We start from the raw sequence: 21795 nt of genomic DNA, 5'->3' as shown, positions 1-21795 counted from the left end.
AGTTCCAAAACTAATCTCAGCAGTGATTCAACCCTCACTCCATAAAAAGCATATCCGAAGACATTTCTTAATATAAAAAGCTTTTCTTTGACACACTGTCTCCTAAGAATTTTCCCTTTATGCTTTACCTTGATTGAAGTGAAACCTCTATGATCTCCATGGCCATAAGGACTACCCTACACTTGTGTTCATTACAATGATAACCTCTAAAATTAAGTTAAGAATTTCATTCAACACAGAGTTTTGTTACAAAATGTTTGCCTTGTTCAAATATAATACTTTTAAAAAATAATAGAAATTGAAAAATAAAGAGAAGATATGTAGTTTATAATTCCTCCTAAAAAAAAAAAAAACCAACCTACTCTTTTTCTCATGAAGTATATTTGTCCTGTGGTTAGTGAATAATACAAGTATTATTTTGGATTTTGCTTCTTAAAAGAGCTTTCAAACTCTTGGCAAAGAAATTCCAACTGGTTGAAACGTGTCTTTCTAAAGATTGTTAGTGATCAGGACCTGGTTCATTGGAAAATAATCAGCAGACAGAACAGCTGGGGAGAGGAAAGTTTAACTATTCATTCTGTATATTAAGAGAGTTTTACATCTCACAATGGATATGAAAAATGGCAGTTCACCTATCTAAAAGTAATGACTTTGTCTATCTGAAAGTAATTACTAGAAGTTTAATTTGATAATAAATTCTTTTGCTTTCTTGCAAAAAAATAATTATCTTGATGTTGCATAATTAGAAAAAATAAGATAATTAACTTCCTTCTATAATTTCATTCAGGAACAAGAAATTAAATAAGGGTAAATGGTTATGGTTTAGTGGGATACTCCTACTCCAGACTTTTGACCAGAGATTTAAACCCTGGTCTACCACTGCTTGTATATTATCTTATTTGAGGTAGTGAGTTAAATAAGCTACACCTTGATTTTCCCATTTTCAATAATAATAAATTTTCACAAGATCAAAATGTGTGAGAATTAACTAATGATTTATGGAATCAAATAGATTTAGAAATACAAGTATAATTCTCCCATTTCTGACAATAACAGTGCCCCAAAATGCAGCACACCCCCACCCCACAGGGATGTAGTTTCTATTACTGGATAATAGCCAGATAAGTACACCAAATTCTGAATATTTGTATATGCTTCAGTTATGTTTTGGGGACTCATCGAGAATCCACATTAACTTCTTGAATATTTAGATATAAAAATGTACTCTTACTTCCTCTCACTTTTATAAGCCAAACTGTGGATTAGTAAGAGATATAGACATATATACCCAAATTAAATAGTCCATACCTTTGAATAATCACTTTCTAGATATGCAAATTGCCGATCAGGTGATAAGCCATAATTTGAAGCATTCACACTTTTCTGAAATTATAAAGAAGTTGATTAGAATACAGAAAAGAAAAATACCCAGACCCATGTAAATGTGTATTTTTAAAAGGATATCATATAACTGATATACTCCTACGTACATATGTTTTCAATGTAATTTTTAAAAACGTTTACATGGTACTTACTGTATACAAAGACATTTATTGAACACTATGGGAGGACGATGTGAGAAATAGGACATACTCTGTGATTTCTAGACGCTTAAGATGTTAAACTTGAAAATAAGTAATGTATTGCAAATTAGAAAGTTCTGTTAAAGAGATACAAATACAGCATTGCAAAAGTATTAAAAAAAGAAGCATTTAAATCCAAATGAGAGGACTATTGATTGCACAGAGGAGGACAGTATCCTCTGAGCTTGATTTTAAAACATTAGCAGGCTTCTGAGGGTGGAGAAAGCAGGAGGTTTGAGAGCCGAGGGGAGAGAATAGCATGCACCTACATTTCCTCACTCCTGTTTATTGAGCACGTAATCCTTGTTAGGCACCATCCTACTACATTCTAATGTTACATCACTTACCTCTTACAGTAACCCAGAGAGGGATTATTCTTCCTACTCTTTAGAGAGAGAAAAATGAGACACACCGTGGCTGGTATAGTGAGGAATCTTACGTAATTTCCCATAACTAAGGAATTAAAAGAACCCGGATGGGAGCCTTGGTTTGGCTCTTGTAAGGACTAAATTTTTGACACTTGTTTCTTGCTACACTTTTTCCACAGAGAAATAAAGATGCTAGGTGATTGAGAGGAGGCAAGGGCAGTTGTCTAGTGTGACTAGAAGAAGAGAATTTGAGAATTTAGTGGGAGATGGAGCCGAGAAGGCAGGTTGGGTCCAGATCAAGTGGTGAGAATTTGGACTCTGGTTTTTGATCAGTGAAGAGATGGCAAAGTTTTTGTGGAGGAAGGAGTTGTTGGATACATACCATGGTGGCATTACTCAAAATGGTATATGATTCTCCTGTTTCAATATTGTAATATATTATCTCATTATCTGTAGACTGATGAAGATATTCTTGTCCTTTAAGCAAGAAGGAAAACAAACTTGAAATGATCTTCTTATTAAGTAAGAAATACATTTACAAGAAAGAGAAACTTCTCTTATTTCACAGATTTACTTTGTTTTTCTTCCCTGTCCAGGGCATTGCTTTGTCAGATTTAAAATAATAAGTTGACAGTGGAAGGGAGGAAGGAATGCTCTTTTCTATTCTCCACAAAAATGTCATGTTTACCAGTAGCTGCCCTGTTATGACCAGCCCAGGGTGCTTGGGAATAAAATTTTCTCTGTGTGACAGAGAAGACAAACTAGTTTAAAATGATATGTTTGTTTTGCAACAACAAAAAATACAGTACATTTGGACTGTGTTTGATTTAGTTTAAAACCCTTTTGATGTGCATTTTATTTCCTGAAGAGAAAAATTAAAATATTCAAATTTGTTTAGTTGTACTTAGATATAAACTACAATGTCATGAACAACTTAGTCGACCTTACCGTTTGTTTGATTAGACTTATTTGACAATATCTTATTTTGGAAGCTTATATGAAAATATCAATGTTACGGCCCGGGAAAGATTTTTTCGTCGGGGTGGGATTTGTCCATTTCTCAGATTATCCAGATTGACAATGGAAGTTCTCTTTTGGTAAAATTCTTATGACCTCTCCTAAATAGGTGCATGTCTTCCATTCTGAAGAACAATGCAACACGCTCTGATCATTCTAGCAATGCACTCTCAACTCCTACTTTCTTGCTGAAACTCCAGCTGGCATCCCTACTATTGGGTAAATGCAGTCCAAGTGGTTCTGTCAAAGGTGTTTGGTGGCCATTTGACCTATCTAAGTAACTGCTCTTTCTTTAAATTTCAACTGATGTAGCTTCGGTTACCATAGAGATGTGTTGGCACTAAAAATAAAAACAAAAACACATATTTTTTTTTAAACCCCCAAAGGTAAATAAGTAATTCACTTACCTGAAATCCAGTTTGGAAAAAATGTTTTATAGGTAAATGTCCCATTTAAAATATCTTTCAGTGTGAGTGCTCTTGTTGTACTTCCTTCAGAGTCGTGAACTTTGGGAGAAACAGAAACATAATTACAAAAAAGATGATTAATAACTTATATAAATCCTGAGTCTGACTCTCATTTGTTCTGTCTTATATAATGAAAAGCCTGTCTGGGCACCTGGAGGGCTCAGTGGGTTGAACTACTGACCCTTGGTTTCGGCTCAGGTCATGATTTCAGAGTTGTGAGATCAAACACCAAGTGGGGCTCTATGTTGAGTGTGAAACCTGCATAAGTTTCTTTCTGCCCCTCCCCCTCCTGCTTGAGGAGAGCATGCCTCTCTCTCTCTCAAAAAAAAAAAAAAAAAAAAAAAAAAGAGAGAGAGACAGAGAGAAAAGAGAAAAAGAAAAGAAAATATTTGCCATTGGTAAATCACTGTGTTTAATTTAGTTTAAAACCCTTTTGATGTGCATTTTATTTCCTGAAGAGAAAAATTAAAATATTCAGGGACAGTGGTGCAATGCTGCAATCCCAATTGCAATGTTAATCCCAATTGCAATGTTGGGATTGCAGACTAGCCTAAAAACCCAGTCTTTTAAGCAGTTCATTGTATTTTGTCATAGATGCCTGGCTTGGATTACTACCGATTTATCAACAACATATTTTAGCATATCCTTCAGTCAGAAGCGATCAGCCCAAATCTGTACCTCCAGACATCTCAAGAGAGGAAGCATGAATGAACCTAGATAACTTCTTATCCTGACTGGGATTTTTATAAAAAGAAAGTGGGCCAGAAAACAACAACAACAACAACACAAAACAGAAAAGCCACATCATCTATACAGATGATCTTAAAGATTCTAGAAGTAGAGGTTTGCCATATAAAACCCCACCTAAGGTAGCTCAGAAACCACAAGCCAATTTCACCTATATTTGAATCTTCCAAAACAATTGTGTTTTTCAAACATGACTCTATTCTCAGAACACATTCATTACAGAGCTCCTAAACAGTCAGATACACCAGATGGATAGTATGGTAACCAACTTCCAGTCCTCCTTCACATCCATATTGCCATTCTCCATCCCTCCCACCCCACCCCTTCTCTAGGCCATCACTTACAGAACCAAAACTTAGAAAAATGTCCTATACCTTGAATAGCTTTTGTGAATCTGGTATTTGCCCATGCAAAAATAAAACTGTCGAAGATGAGAGCTGTAACTTCATCCTCCTGTTAAACTCTCTCACAGCTTTCCCTAACTCTTGGAATAAAGACCAAAAATGTTTGTCCAAACGGTAGACCCTAGCTGGTTTGGGATGGCCCTCCTGTCCTTTCTTGACTCTTTCTCTCATTTCTTTTTAGAGTCCAAACAGACTGGGTTTTCTGTTCTTCAGATCCTCGTTTCTTTCTCCAGGGCTTCTTTTCCTTTTTTCCATGTTCTCCCCTCTCATTGCTTCTATTCAGGCTCTAATGCTTAATATAAGGTCACTTCTCTGGGAAACTCCTTCTGACCCCCTGGTTTAGATCTGCTTCTCTTGTTATACTTTACCACAGATCATGTTCTTTTTTTTTTTTTTTTTTAAAGATTATTTATTTATTTATTTGACAGAGAGAGAGAGAGAGATCACAAGTAGGCAGAGAGGCAGAGAGAGAGAGAGGAGGAAGCAGGCTCCCTGCTGAGCAGGGAGCCCGATGCGGGACTCGATCCCAGGACCCTGAGATCATGACCTGAGCCGAAAGCAGCGGCTTAACCCACTGAGCCACCCAGGCGCCCCCACAGATCATGTTCTTTAAAAAAAAAAAAACCAACAACATTTGCCTTGGTTTGTAATCTTTATGTATTTGAGTGAATGTTTTATTAATATTTCTCCACCTTCCACTGTATCCTCAAAATAGCTATCATAAGCCAGGGACCATGTCTAGTCTTGCTCACCATTACATCCCTAGTATCTACAACATAATGAACATTTAACTGATGCGTGTTGAATGAAGGAACACACGAAATGAAGAAAGGGTGGATGGATGAATGGATGAATGGCATTTACACCCTCTTTTTTACAGGATCATTCTACTACTAATATCCTATAGGGCTTTGATAAGTCAATCTCTGGCTTCACACCTTGCTCACCTGTAATATTATAAAGGACTGGACGAGAAAAAGGTCATAATACTTCCAGTCCTACCACACTAGCTTTTGAAATTCGAGACTCAGCATGCTTTATAAGCTTGCAATTACATAAATGTACAACCATGTGATAAGAGTTAATTGACCACCTGGATAATACATCTTCTGCTATTTTAACTGATTCATATTGATGTATATATGCTCCATATGCTTAATTAGGACCCTGAATTATTTTCTTCATTTACTAAAAATTATTCTGGTAGCTATAAGAATGCAGGTGGCTGGTAAGCCCTTTTGCAACAAGACACTAAATAATAACATTAAGTTATTCTATTTTTTAAGATATTCATCTTCTTATATTCTCTTTAATTCTAAGTAAGGTTGTACATGTCATACCATTATTCATAATAAAAGTTCTTTCTTTAATTAAATGGTCTTGTGTAAAATTTATATCACTGATTTTATAATTGCTATTCAATGAATAAAAGACCATTTTACTATAATAATATTAGAATACTTGTGAAGTATTTTAATTAAATTTTACTTACCTCTTCTAAAAGAAATTGCAATCTGTTTCTAATACAGTTAAGGGGAAATTCTAACACTGTTTGCAGTGGAAATAACTTTCCTTTTTGAGATACATTTAATTTATATCTACATAGTCCTGAACATACAGATGAAAAATTTTCAATTTAGTGAATCCCTTTATGGTGAATACCAAAAAATTCCTAGATAATTGTTTTTTAGAGAACTTTTTTGATATCTAATTCAATAAATAAATATAACCTTGGTGGCTTATTTATTTGCTTTTGTTTATTTACTTTTTTGTCTAGCCTAAGTTATGCTTTGATTATGGTGAATGACTTACATACTAGATCTTCCTCTTTAAATATCCTCGCATGTAATTTTCCTTAATTGCAATTATGCTTAATTGAGAAATTCATAGCAGTTAATCTTCATTTCTCTAGAAGGTTAAATTAAGTGAGCTAATTGAAACGAAACATTTAGCTCTATGCTTGGCACATGGTAACAAGTGAATAAATGTCAGCTTTTGCTATTATCATAACTTATCAGTATTCTTTCCATATTTTTTCCTTTTTAAAAAATCTGAGTATAGTTGATATACAATGTTACATTAGTTTCAGGTGTACAACATAGTGATTCAACAAGTTTATACATTCATTATGCTATGTTCACCACAAGCGTAGCTACCATCTGTCCCCATACCTCGCTATTACAATTTCACTATGTTCCTTATGCTGTGCCTTTTACTCCTGTGACTTATCCATTCTATAACTGGAAGCTTGTATCTCCCACTCCCTTTCACCCATTTTGCCCAACCTCCTACCAAATATTCTTGATCAGTGTTTCCCCAACACTCATTTGACCACTGGAAATGTTTTTGTTTTTAAATATGTACTAAAATCATAGTAAGGGGAGGGGTGCTTGAGTGGCTCAGTCAGTTAAGCATCTGCTTAACCCAGGGTCCTGGTATTGAGTCCCCAGTCGGGCTCCCTGCTCAGTAGGGAGCCTGCTTCTCCCTCTCCCTCTGCCTGTTGCTCTCACTGGTTGTGGATGCTCTTTCTCAAATAAATAAATAAAATCTTCTTTAAAAATAATAAAATAAAATCACAGAAAGGGAAATGCTGTTTCTGATTAGACTGTTAGTATATATAATTACTATCATGATATTCATCAGTTGGGCTTGAACATTTTGGTCATCTTCTGTCTCCGTAAATGAAAATACCACAATTATGATCATAAATAGACTTAGTACTAATATCACATATATGGATACACGAAATTTGTTAAAAAACTAGATTTCAAATTATTTTTAGAATACCTACTCATTTTCCTCTTCATATCATTAACAAACATGCTGATCCTTGTCAGAATTCTCAAAAAGATTTTAGGGATTTGTTACATACACTGTCAGAACTTCTAATTCAGATTATCCAGGAAAGTTACATGAATGTGTATTTAGTATTACTTCCTAGTTAGTCATTTATTTTAAATGGGTGCCTAGTAGCTATAAATGCCAATGATCTATATATAGAACTTAGCATATGTCCTATTATGACTCAAAATATCTGAAAAGCAATTTTAAACATGTATTAATTATACTACTGATTACTATAATGATAATAAGCTCCACCAACACCCAAGAAGAGATGAGTGGAGGCACAGAAAACATATCCAGAGGAGCCAGCTATACTGATGTGGAAATAACTAAAGTTCATGGCACATATTTAGGGTAGGCAATTACTCTTAACCTCACCTGTGCTGTAGCCAGGGCTTGGAAAGTGTGATTATGCCAGAGCCAGACTTGGATTAGAGTAATACCAAATCAAATGAGAAGAATATAAATTTAGGCATTCTTTTCTTTCTCCTGAAAATGACTAAGTGTTCATCAATGCAATGGAGTAACATATCTGTACTGAGAAGTTGCATTAGGTCACATATTATGAGTTATCAAACATGAAGTTTACTCAGAATTTCCAATCCAAGTTTTAGTTCTCTGCACATCTAGAAAGACCATAAACATAATTATATTTTACTACACTATAGTGTTAAACCCTATTATCAGCTACCAGCAGAAAATGGCCTTCCATTGGCCTCTATGAAAATGCCATTGGGTTATTGCTACTCAATTCTTTCCTAAATTTATTGTACATGAACTGTTTTCATCTCGATATTTATGCGAGCTGCATCAGGCATAGGTCTTTACCTATGACAGTAGTCTGTATTTGGTTTTTCTGACTATTTTATGCCCCGTAGCCAGGACACTGCTTGGCATAGAGTGGGAACATGATAAATGTTTGTTGAATCAAGAAATAAATCAACTGAACAGATTTTATGTTAACTTACTTTCATTAATTCTCCCCCAAAAATATGCCTGCCCTTACTCTTTACCTACGTCCATGTTGTGAATTTCATATATATATATATATATATATATATATATATATATGTATAGTCTTCTACTTGGACATGTCTTCATTTACAGAATGTATAAGAAAATTAGTCCTTGGAGTCTGGAGTGTTTTTTGAAAAACAGATTCCTAGCCTTTATCTCAAACCTATTAGTCTGGAATCCTCTAGGCCTTGAGACCCTGATAGCTTTTATTTTTACCAAGTCCCCCAGCTGATGATTCTGCAATTTAGTGATTTCATTGAATCTACTTGATTCAGTGAACTCTTGTGCCTATCAGTGAAATCTCTCTTTGCCTATAAAATCCTGGTACATGGATGGGGTTGGCCTCCATACCAATCCACAGACACCCTATAACCAAGTGTTGATCATGGCTTTCAAGGGTTGTTAATGGTCTTCCTTAACATTCTGCCCCTATATAGTCCTCTTGCTCATTGTTTCGAGGCTCTGTCCAAATGGACTCTTCTTTAGGAATATTCCTTCTGCTGATCCTTGAAGAATGAAGAAAAGGTAAGGAGACTGATTCTGCCCCCAATTAGATTAAAGGAAGATTGCAGGGAAAGCAGAGAGGTCATTGTTGTCTAGTGGTTTAACATGTGTGTATGTGTGTAAGTCAATGCAAAGGGCCACTCCATGGCATCAATCACACTAAACAAGTTTCAGTCACTTGAAAAATATTCCACTAATAGTTACGGAATAAATAAATAGATTTCCATGCCCTTTTCCAAATAATGTTTTAATTTGAAACATAATCTTCCAATTGTTGTGGAAGTGTAGTTTTGACATCCATAATTTTTTAACTTTAAATAACTGAGAAACACAAATGAATTCTGAAAGCACATCTCTCCTCTACACGTAACTGACATTCACTTGATTAATACCGAATTCCTGACAGTGCCCTTAAATTCAATTTGGTCCCTTTAGCACAAGTTACTCATACACTGCCTAAACACTCTAACGAACTGTACTTTAATTATTTGCATTTTCAACTTATAAAAGCAACGCTGAAAATTATTTCAATTACAAATCCAAGAAATTACAATTTACAGAAATGATTCATAAGTAGTGATTCACTATTTTCTGAACTCTTTCTTAAAACTTTGTGTATTCATTATTAAAATTGTTTTTATTTCTATCATTTAATTTTCCAGTCCTGAAAAATAACATCAGCTGACATCTGATGTTAGCTCTAATATCCAGCATAAACCAAATGAGAAAATATGGTTTATTAAGTGGGGCACACAAATAGCTGGCAGGTCATTTTGTTCTCACTCTCGAACTCGGTTTGGAAGCAATGCTTACGTGCCACCTAGGAGAAGGTGACTGGAGCTCCCAGGCACACCATACCTGTGCTTCTGTGGGCTCCACAGAGATGCTGTCTGGGAGAAGGCATGAACTCCAGCCAACTCATCACATGGAGTGACTGCCACAAGCGAAAGTGTAGAAAATACTAGGGTGTGAGATATACTACTTACAAACTAATATTATATTTCAACAAAGGCTGATAACTCTGAAAAAAATAGATCCGAGTCATCTTTAGATCAGTAAAATTTACTAAGTTCTTATAAGTAATAAGCACGCTACATGGATCAGTCCCATTAAATACTCACAGCAACTCTTGGACATACGTACTTTTATTAACACCATTTTACGGATTAGGAGGTGGAAATCAGAGAAGTCAAGTAACTTGCCTAATACATAACAGAGATGGAGTTTAAATCTACTCCATCTGATCTTAGAGGTTGGCCTTTTATCACTATATTGGGATTTAAAGTGAAAGCACACGTCAAAACAAAAACAGAAGAAGAAAACAAACACAGAAGTAAGGTCAAGAACCAAGCAACACACAAGAGGTTAGAATAATTACACCTTAAAATGTAGGTTAAGAGAAAATGAGGCAATTTGAGATTCATCAAAGCAAAGAGGTGACTGAAGAATGTAATATCTCCCAGTTTCTGAAAGCATTTTCCATGGTTCTTTCTACAAATAACAGTGTACAACATAAGTCAAGGGAATTGTCAGGTTTTTAAAAGTCTATTTGTGTATTATGTGACTGTTGTGCTATGTTATTTTATTTTATTTTTTAAGAGTTTTATTTATTTATTTGTCAGAAAGAGAGAGAGAGACAGAGACAGAGACAGAGAGAGGATGGGGGTGGGGGAAAACAGCAGGCAGAGGGAGAAGCAGGCTCCCAGCTGAGCAAGGATTTCTGCCCTCCCCCCACCCACAACGATGTGGGACTCGATCCCAGGACCCTGGGACATGAACTGAGCTGAAGGCAGGTGCTTAACCGACTGAGTCACCCAGGTGTCCTGTGCTATGTTATTTTGATTTTGGCATTTTTTCCAAAATCTCTAAAGCTTTGAAGTTGAGCAGATATGGTCAACATAATGCATAAGAATAGGAGCAGTAGAGCATTGGAAGCATTGGAAGCAATGCTTACTAGCATTTCACCCTGAAGGTGAAAGCAAGCCTTTTCTATTTTTGAAGGCTCACTCAGTCTCCTTTGCCAGCTCAGTTTCCTATAGTTTCTACTTTCGATTTTGGTGTGGCTCATATTGGTGTTCTTGGGGTCTGAAGAACCACTTTCCTCAGCCATTTCACTCTCCCAGGATTTTTATTACATACCCTTGGGCTGACTCTCCTCCACCATCGCTGCTACACCTGACCCCCACTGGATTTCAGACCTATTAAACCTCCTCCTTAACATCTCTGCTTGCATACCTCTTGGGCATTTCAAAATCAATATGTTGAAAGCTAAGATTAAAAGAATTCCATGTTGTCCCTCCAGACTTCTCTAAGTTAATGGCACTATCATCTGTCTAGTTCTTAACTCAAATACCTGGGAGTTATCCTTGACCACCCTCATACCTTACTGCCTTTGTCCAATACCCAAGACCCAAATCAGTCTCCAAAATCTCTCTCAACGCTGTCTGCTTTTCTTCATTTCTATTGCACCCCCAAGGCCAAGCCATTTCTCACTAGGTAGACTATAATGGATGCCTAATTTCTCGACCTACAACTTCATTCCTGGTATTTCATTCAGGTTTTGATTTATATTTTCTTAATAACTAATAATGCTAAATATCTTTTCTTGTGCTTATTGGTCATTTGTATACCGCTTATACCTTTGTATGCCTTCTTTTGAGGGGGATGTCTATCCTTTTGTCCATATATAAATTGGGTTATTTGCTTTTTTATTATTGATTTTATTTTTGATTATAAATTCTAGATGCAAGTCCCTTATCAGATATATGATTTGAAAACTTTTTTTTCCCATTTTGTGGGCATTCTTTTCACTTATTTGGTGGTATCCTTTGTAAACCCAAAGCATTGAATTTCAAAGTTTAATGTATGTACATTTTCTTTTGTTGCTTGTGCTATTGGTCATATCTAAGAAACTGACTACCCAAGAACATGAAGATTCATTACTATGTTTTAAGACTTTAGTAGATTGAGGGACACTTTTATAGATTAGGGGTACTTCAGTAGGTTAAGTGTCTGCCTTTGGCTCAGGTCATGATCCTGGAGTCCCAGGAGCAAGCCCCACATTGGGATCTCTGCTCAGCGGGAAGTCTGCTTCTCCCTTTGCCCCTCACCCCACTCATGTTCTCTTTTTCTCTCTCTCTCAAATAAATAAATAAAATCTTTAAAAAACACTTTTATAGATTTAGCTCTTACATTTAAGTCTGATCCATTTTGAGTTAATTTTTATGTATTGTATGAGGAAGGAAGTCTAGCATGGTTTTTGTTGTTGTTGTTGTTGTCATTGCTTTTGAGTGTAGATATCCAGTTGTCCTAAAAACATTTGTTGAAAATACTTTCCCCATTAAATTGTTATGGCACCCTTACAAAAATAAATTTTATATATATATATATATATATATATATATATATATATATATATATGGCTTTAGTTTTGGACTCTAAATTGTATTCCATTGATCTATATGTGTATCCTTATGCAGGCACCACACTATTTTGATTATGTAAGTTTTGAAATAAGCAAGTGTGATTCCTCCAACTTTGTTCTTTTTCAAGATAGCTATTCTGGGTCCTTTTCATTTCCATACGAATTTTAGGTTTAGCTTGTCAATTTCTGCAAGTTATTTGGGATTTGGGTAAGAATAACATTTAAGAATTATAGTTAGCTGTAGGTAAATTTAGGGAGTACTGGAATCTTAAAAATATTTAGTTTTCTGATTATTAAGTTTATGTAGGATGTTTTTCTGTTAGTTATATCTTTTTGTATTGTTTATGCCTAATTTATAGAAATGCAATTGATTTTGGGGGGGTTGGTCTTTATTTATTTATTTTTGTTTTGTTTTTGTAATTGATTATTTTTTTAAAGATTTTATTTATTTATTTGACAGACAGAGATCACAAGTAGGCAGAGAGGCAGAGAGAGAGAGAGGAGGAAGCAGGCTCCCTGCTGAGCAGAGAGGCCGATGCGGGACTCGATCCCGGGACCCCAAGATCATGACCTAAGCTGAAGGCAGCGGCTTAACCCACTGAGCCACCCAGGTGCCCCTGTAATTGATTTTTATATATTGATTTTGTGTCTTGTAACTTTTCTAAAGTTGTTATTAGTTTGAATAGTTTTTGGTGAATTCTCTGAGATTTTCTATAAACCAGATTATGTAATCTGCAAATAGGAATAGTTTTACTTCTTCCTTTCCAGTCTGGGTACTTTTTATTTCTTCTTCTGACTTAATTTCCCTGGTACAACCACCAAAAAATATTGAACAGAAGTTGTTGAGAGCAGAAATGTTGTGTTGTTCTCAATATTAGGGGGAAAGCACTGTATCTTTTATCACTGTATTGTAGCTGTAAGTTTTTTATAGATGTCCTTTATCAAATAGAGGACATTCCTCCTATTTTTAGTCTCCTGAGTGTTTTTATAATGGAAGGGTGCTAGATTGTGTTAAATTCTTTTTCTGTGTCTATTGAGATAACCATGTGGTTTTTGTTCTTTTTTTCGATTAATGAAGTTTATTAGAGTAATTGATTTTTGGATGTTAAACAAATCTTGTATTCTTTCGATAAAGTAAACATGGTAATGGTATACAATCCTTTAGATGTTGCTGAATTCGGTTTGCTAGTATTTTCTTGAGGATTTTTTCATCTATTTTCATAAGATATATTGGTCTGTAATTTTTTTCTTGTGACATGTTAGTAGCATAATACCCTCTAGCTCCATCCATGTTGTTGCAAATGGCAAGATTTCATTCTTTTTGATGGCTGAGTAATATTCCATTGTATATCTATTCAATTCCTTTAAAGAATTCTATCACATCAGGTTTTCTACTGAGTATAAAATCATAATATGTATGAAAAAATTTAACTTAGATGCTAAACAATCATATTATTCTTATGATTAATAGAAATAAAAGTTAATAACAGCTGTAAGTTATTCAGTTTTTACTACATAGTTTTTGTTATTTTACAAGGATACTGAAATTAAAAATAAGTTATTTCCTCTACATATAAATAGGGAGTACATTTTTAACAAAAGACTACTAGTATCTGATTATCTTATGGAAAGCTCATTTCAATTTGTGCCTACTGTGTTAATTATTACAATATATTTTAAAACTCATTTTGAGGTCTCTCATTCTTAAAAACTTTTTTATCCCAGATTACACATCCCCGATCTGAGCTTTAGAACTTTTTTTTTTTCAAGGTGTGTCTATGACTAGATGTTCTTGTGTAAGTTGTAAAACAATTCGCTTTGGAAATCAGAGACAGGTAAACTCCTCTGATTATGGGACTCATCCAAAGACTGGGATTATTTTCTATATTATTTAGAATTTGGCAAAACTTGGAGAAAGTTTGCCAAGATTCATTTTCTGTGATTTTAAAATCCAAGTGCAAATTACGGAAATGTAATCTGCAAAGTTGATTCATTTACACTCAACTCAAAGGCTCCTTTATGCTGTGAACTTCCTGAACCTTTTCTTCAACCCTTCAGACTTCCCCAGATTTCCTCCAAAAGAACAGTGAAAAAATAAGCTTTAAACCCTCAAAATGTTTGAGGGAATCTGTTTTACAGTTCTGAATGTTGATACTGGGAAAATTTCAAACCTTAAAAACATATTCATATCTCCTTTGAAGATGATTTTGCCTCACATGTATCTTATTTTTACAAAAAGTGATAACTGAGGTTATAGTAGTAATAACAAAAATAACACCAGTGGATTTCTACATGCAGACATTCTAAATTATATTTCTTCTTGCAAAATAGTGATTTCTGTTCTATCTAAATTGTCTATGGTTTCAGCTATCTCCTGGAATGAATTGTATAGGGCATTACCTAGTTAAGGAAGCAATCGCTACAAATTTTTTATATGTGTGTGCATAAATACATATGTATGTGTATATATATATATGTATACACATATTTTCCTGTATTAACTTGTTTATGTAACTTGACCTCGCAGCTACCATTCTCTTTTTGGCTCCCTGGACTCACTTGCCTGCTTCAGGGACTTTTTGCCGGCATTTTACTCTGCACTGAGGATTTATCCCTGCATTGAGAACTGTGTCCTCTCTGTCCTTAAGGTCTCAGCTCAAACATCATCTCACAGAAGCCTCTTGGACGAGCTTCATTACAGACTGAATTGTGTCCCCCAAATTCAAAGACCATAGCTCTAACCATCAATCTGGCTGTATTTAGAGACCATGCCCTTAAGGAGGCCCATAATTAAGATTACATGAAATCATAATAATGGAGTCCAAATCCAGTATAACCAGTGACCTTACAAGAAGGGGAAGAGGCACCACGAGTATGTGTGCATGAAGAAAAGGCCGTGTGAGGACATGGCAAGAAGGTGGCCATTTACAAGCAAAGGAGGGAAGCCTCCAAAGAAACCAAACCTGTCTGTACCCTGATCCTAGACTTCCAGCCTCCAGAACCATGAGAAAATAAATGCCAGCTGTTGAAGGCACTCGGTCTGTGGTATTGCATTCTGGCAGCCCTAGAGGTCTAACACAACCTTTACTCTACATGTTCTATATAACGCTTTAAGGAATTTGAACTATCTTATATATTTTTTTTACTTGCTTTTTATCAGACTGCTCTTTCCTAAGGATGGAGACCTTGCCATTCATGCCCTAGACTGGTAGCAGGTATTTGAAGGTGTTTAACAAATAATTGCTGGACAAATAATGGACATGTCTAGGGGCCACTGTGGATTGGACGTTGTCGGTATTGGATAACTCTGGGCTGCTCATTTCAGGCTTTTCATATAGAGTAGATTGTTATTTTCAATCCTTGGAGGAATCATATACCTCTTCCAGTCCAAGGGTTAAAAATCCAACTGTTTTGGGGCACCTTGGTCACTCAGTCGGTCAAGCGTCTACCTTCGGTTCAGGTATGATCTCAGGGTCCTGGGATTAAGCCCCGCACCAAGCGCCCTGCTCATCGAGTAGCCTGCTTTTCCTCTCCCTCTGCCACTCCCCTAGTTGTGCTATCTCTTGCTTGCTATCTCAAATAAATAAATAAAATATTTTTTAAAAAGCCAACTGTTTCTAGAAAGGCAGATATTGTAAATGAATGTGGAAGCTTGAGCACAATAAATTACAAAGTGGTAGGGTCTGCAGCAGACTGGAGAATGCATTGCCCACCTAAAGATAGCACATACTTCTCAACTATTACCATGGGTCCAATGCTGCCCGAACTAACATTTCAAAAGGAGTCAAACATCTAAGAATTTTATGTGAAATCTGATTTTTAAAAATTAGCACCTATATGAATTTGTATAAAACACTGCAAACCCAAAACAACTGTAAAAGGCAAAATGTTTAAAAGTAAACCAAGGATTCCAGGGAGATCTGAGCACCGAAGGCCAATGTGAGGTAATGGGATTTCTGAAAAAGTGTGAGGAGGACTAACAAGGTACTAACAGTGGTTCTCCTTTCACTGAGAGGTACTAGAAGCACTGCCCAGGAGAACTTCCCGTTGCCCCCCGCCCCCGCCGCATTCCCTCTCTTTTTTTTCTTTCCTTCAGGTTTATCCTCTGCCCCATCTCTGACTTCCTTTTTCTCTCTTGTTCTTGCGTCAGAGCTGTTAATATCCTATATTAGTGCCTTGCAAGCAAAAGTTTCTGAAAAATATTTGTTTTCGAGCCAAGAGGTGAGGGTTAGGAGCAGGAATGATACACGGGGGTAAAACTCCCTACTCTCAGAATAGAGAACATTGTTGAAATTGGAATACATGGCACAGGAAGGCCCACTTTCCATCTTTGTGTTACATGTCTGTTAGGATGAAGATCACAATAAAATTCTAGCTGTCATTATTTCAGCAACCACTTTATGTTAAATCATAAAAAATAACAGCTAATACTTATGGAGCATTTGCTTATCATCATGTGGGGAGCTCTGCACTCAGCAGAAGTCAAGGGGAAGGCTGTTCATGCTTTTACATGTCCCTTCACACACAAATTTCACAAATTCCCGTCCAGGAATTGAGAGACTATAAATTGTGAGGGAAGGCCATATAGAATTTACTTATGAAATTCTGGAACATCTATCACTTTCCAATGCCAATTTTTTGTGTATTTGTGTATCATGAAATCCCTTAAAACAAGATCTGTGCATTTATTTCAGAGGTTGGCAAAAATAAGGGGAAGGTGTGGAGGTTAGTGTCCGTTCTTGGCCTGGTTGCATCTTCACAGGGGAAGTGGAGCGATGCTTTGGAAGACAAGAGAAAGTGAACAGAGGCAGAAGACTAGAAAAGACATCTGTGGAACAGGGGTAGACTGAGGTCAAGGGGATGGCCTGGGACTAAAGAACAGAAACTCATATGTGCTTCCTGTTTGGTGAAAATAAAAATGGGAAATTTTGGAAGTTTCCAAAAACAGTTGTCCTTTATGTTTATTATTATGTGGAGGATCTAAATGGATCTTTTTCATTTCACCACTATATTTTCCTATTTGTTCCTAAAATCCTGCCTAATTCCTCTACATTTCTTTTAGAACTGAGGCTGGTCTTCCTAGGACCTTCTCCCTATGTGGAAAAGCCCATCTCTCATGCTCTTTCACCAGGACCTGGTGGGGAATGGCAGAAATCCTCTCTGGTGGTGATAACCATGCCTCCAGAGTGGTTTTTTTTTTTTTAAAGGTTTTATTTATTTATTTGACAGACAGAGATCACAAATAGGCAGAGAGGCAGAGAGAGAGAGGAGGAAGCAGGCTCCCCGATGAGCAGAAAGCCCGATGCGGGACTCGATCCCGGGACCTCGAGATCATGACCTGAGCCGAAGGCAGCGGCTTAACCCACTGAGCCACCCAGGCGCCCCCAGAGTGGGTTTTTAAACTTTCTTTTCACAAGGATATCTAGACCACTGCACCTTTCTTTCCCCAGCATCTGTCACAATGATGGGCAGGTCATTGGTGGGATTTACTTCACTAATAAATAAGTGAACCGAGTTTTCTTAAGTGAGTCCTTAGGTTTCTCAAAGGACAACTGTTCTTACGCTGGCGCAGAAATCCTGGGCTAAGAATATGAGGGCACCTAAGGCCAATGTGAGGTAATGGGATTTCTGAGGAAGTGTGAGAAGGCTAACTGGAAGCTTACTTGGCGTTGAATTCTCTGTTCCTCCTTCCCTTCTCCTGCCTTAGTACCTTAGATGCTGTTCTCACCAGGCACTGGGCAGAGGTGAGAGGGAAGCTCCAAACCTGGGAAAGGAGTGGGGTGTGAAGACAGGAGGGAGATCAGAAGATGCGCACTAATTAGCAGCAGGGCTGCATGGACACAGACGTCTGGAAAGGAGGGTTTCAACCCTCGTCCTGCTCGGGAAATGGAGTGATGAATAGTCCTATGTACAAGTTATTCAAGTGGCATTCGAGAAGTTCTCAACAAACAAACAGAATGATACTATGGATAGAAAAGTTACAAACCTCCGCTTTTTAGTGATTTTTTTGTTGCTCAGTGAGTACTAAAATTTCATATGAAGTTAATTTGATTATTTCACTCTTTCAGGAAATTACTTTTCTCTGAGAATAATCCTATTTGTTGAAACAGAAAACTATGTTACAAATGACAGGGACTTTATACTATATGTACTTTATAACATGTATTATATGTACAGGATACATATAATATAATATAATATAATACACTTGGGAAGAAGGTAAGGATTGAGATTGTACATAATTACACAAATTTCTACGTCCTATATACTTATATACATTTTAGAAATATGTAACTATAGTATGTTTCTCATTTAAAATGATGGCTTGAACTCCAAAGTGCCCATTGCAATCCAATCTTGCCTATGGACATGGGATAAACTCACAATAATTTCCACACGCTTTTATTCTCAGAACATTAATTTTTGAGGAGCGAAATTTCAAGTACTGGCAAATTTCTTCCCAAACAAAGAGTTAATTTTGAATGGATTAGCATTCAATACAATTAGACTTAACCTACCACCTGACAGATACTCATATGGTATGAGGGAAATATGGCCCTAAACCACTAAGGTGAGACACTGCTCTGAAAACAATTTTAACTTGAAAAACCATGAAAAATATGGATGTACACACACATATCTCAGCAGCCTAAGAGTCCTTGAACACCAGCAGAGAGAAGAAATAAGGACTAAAGATGAACACCAAAGATATAAGAACACTGCTTGCATCTTATTAACTTCTCCATTTTGTAATTGTGTGGAAATTAGCATTTGAATTTTTCGAAATATTTTTCTGTATTTCATTTTTTAAAGCAACAGATTATTTTTTAGCTAAAAGCTTACTATTGATCTTCCTTTACCATCAGTCTGTAACGAAAAATATTTCCCACCTTAGCTATCATAAGCCTTCAACATTTTATTACAAACTTTCCCTCTTTCCCTAGACCCCAAGGCACCAGAACTGTTTTTGTTATAATTTTTTCCTGTTTTAAAATTTGAGTTTCTCTTCATCAACTGTTTCCTAAGAAACTATTTCCCTAATATCACTGGATTATTTGTGGACAGAGTCTTAATTTAAATTCAAACTAGCATCAATATCAGTTCATAGTATCTTCCAACTTATAGCAAATCGAGATCAATGTTAACCTTCTGAAAGGATGCACTTATCGGTAAACATAATGTCTGCTTCATAATAGTCTTCTAATCTGATCTATCATTGCTACTGCATCTAAAGCAACAATTTCACCTTTTCTGTAGCTACTCCTGAGATCTGTTTTTGCCACTGCCTCCGTACATGTTTGGAAAGTCTCATAACACAAAACTCTATAGGTTCTGTTGTGACTTTTCTATTCTTACTTATTTTTACTTTCCATAAGGCAATCCAATAATGAAAAGCTATGTTAAAAATATTTTCTCTAAAGGCCTGTCCAAACTTGCAATTTAGCAGATATTGTGGGGGGTGTGGGGGTGATACGGAATAGTGCTTCGGTTTTTCTATTGCTGAAGTAATACTGGGAATCTCTTCCTACTCGTGCCTTAAATTCCTCAGTATTTCTGGTTGCTCAAGAACATATCTGTGAGCTTATATGTCTTCTTAGAAATAACAGACTTACTTTGGGAAATAAGCACTTAGGAAATGGTCCATCACTTGTGACCATGAGTTAGTGCACTTTCGGAGCTATCCTAAGCAGGGAGAGCAAATCAGAGAAAATTCTTACCTCTTGAAGGACGTAAGACAATGCACATCACCAATAAAGCAAGCACGGCGGAGGTAGCAACTCCAAATACAATTTTTAACCATGTCTACATAAAACAGAGAAAATTGACATATACACAGTTTCTGTTAAATAGTAGAAATGGCAAGATTTTGTTTACACCTAAATCCTCTTCCTCCCTCCCCACAAAGCCTTTGATTGTTTTCCACTGATCTGGCTATAATTGCTGGAATTCTCCCAGCTCTGCAAGGACAAATGTTTCTACAGTATATTTAGAACAATCTCCCAATCCCAACCCACTCCAGGAAGTACATACTTATGTACAAATCCTCACCTTCTAAACAATAGAAAACTGTGATCGAACTCAACTCAGCCGGCCCTCCTCCTTTAGCAATACCTGAGGCCGCATATACTAACCTTCATTTTTCCAGATGTTTTTAAAAGTTAGCTAATTCTGACTTCAGAGCGTGGGTCACTGGATCTGTGAAAACCGTTGAAAAGAAGCAAGTCGCTCTTCAGAGTTGGAAGCTGAAGCTAGGACAAGGGTTTTTTTCTTTCCACGGACTTTTGAATACCGTGCCAAATTTCAGAAGATTTCTGTAAAATTAGAAACAGATTTTGGGGGCGTTCTTGGCCTTGAAATGAACTGTGAGTGGCTCAAGAGAGGTTTTATAGCCTTCTCATCCTTGTAAATTCTACACCAACATCTGCTTACGTTGACATACAGAGTTTTAGTTTTTGTTTTTGTTTTTTTTTTTAACAAGTTCAGGTTTATGTTTCATTTTCTTCTAGAAATCACTCATGGATCACTTGGGCAAGCTATTGTATTGTGTGTAACCTTTTTATTTGTAACCAAAAGAAGAACTTTAAATAGTATAACTTCCAGGTATACACAATATACTTATATCTATTTTTTTAGCAGAGAAAGAAAATTAAAGCCAGATAAGATTTTGTGAGACATACACCACATAACTGCACATTTTTCTTCCTCTGGGAGATTATGAGGTACTTGCGGGCAGAAATGTTTTTCTTTCAGCACAATTTCTTTGTCCATATAGCACCATATGCACTTTCAGTAAATACAGAAGTTTAAAAATTCAACTGTCTAAACCCACGACTGCTTTACTTTAAAGAAATAAAATGCCATCTGGCGAAATTTAGTATGGGTTAGGTGTATATGCACAGGCCAGAAAGATGGAAAGATCAGTAAGAATAATTTACCAGCAGACCTTTGGAAGAATGGAAATGGCTTTGCAAAAGTGATATTTTTGCTTCCATCTCAGAATATATTCTGAGAGAGAAGACCATTCAGTAATTATAAAACCTCTAAAACAAATAAAAAAACATTTGAAAACAGAAGTAAGTCTTAAATAAAATTTCCTTTTGGCTAAATCCATACAATTCCAAAGCAATTGGTCGACCTGACAGATCAGGGAAAAAATAGTTGACTGATTTTTTAAAAAAATACATACATACAACAATTTCTTGGAGAATCCTGGCTGGTTTCAGTGAAAGACACTCAGATTCTGTGGTTCCACAGAAACACAATTGTTAACCCACTCTGCCTTTAGTTTTTCCACTAATGATTTTCTTTTCTGGAAATTTGTGATGTTCTCAACCTGATGAAAACAAACTTCATGGAGACATTTCATGATTTGTTCATGGAAGGTAATGAGGAAACAATACTGAAATCTGTTGCTGTTTG

At 36.2% G+C, this 21795-nt stretch overlaps 1 protein-coding gene across 2 annotated transcripts in view; it reads right to left on the bottom strand.

Moving 5' to 3' along the window:
• FAP (fibroblast activation protein alpha) overlaps positions 1–20732 on the bottom strand; it is a 72498-nt gene extending 51766 nt beyond the window's left edge. The window contains exons 1-5 of one of the 2 annotated variants that reach the window (XM_059167169.1): positions 20508–20732; positions 20094–20178; positions 3376–3474; positions 2334–2428; positions 1309–1383 (exon numbers count right to left, since the gene is read on the bottom strand). In XM_059167169.1, coding sequence (XP_059023152.1) covers positions 1309–1383; positions 2334–2428; positions 3376–3474; positions 20094–20178; positions 20508–20513 — 360 coding nt within the window. In that variant the 5' untranslated portion in view covers positions 20514–20732. The remainder of the gene's footprint in view (positions 1–1308; positions 1384–2333; positions 2429–3375; positions 3475–20093; positions 20179–20507) is intronic. The other variant, XM_059167170.1, reaches the window with a different exon arrangement.
• Positions 20733–21795: the final 1063 nt, after the last annotated feature.

Source organism: Mustela lutreola, chromosome 3, assembly GCF_030435805.1.
Source record: "Mustela lutreola isolate mMusLut2 chromosome 3, mMusLut2.pri, whole genome shotgun sequence".
In the NCBI taxonomy this organism is placed as follows: Eukaryota; Metazoa; Chordata; class Mammalia; order Carnivora; family Mustelidae; genus Mustela; species Mustela lutreola.
This window is presented reverse-complemented; position numbering and strand designations above follow the sequence as displayed.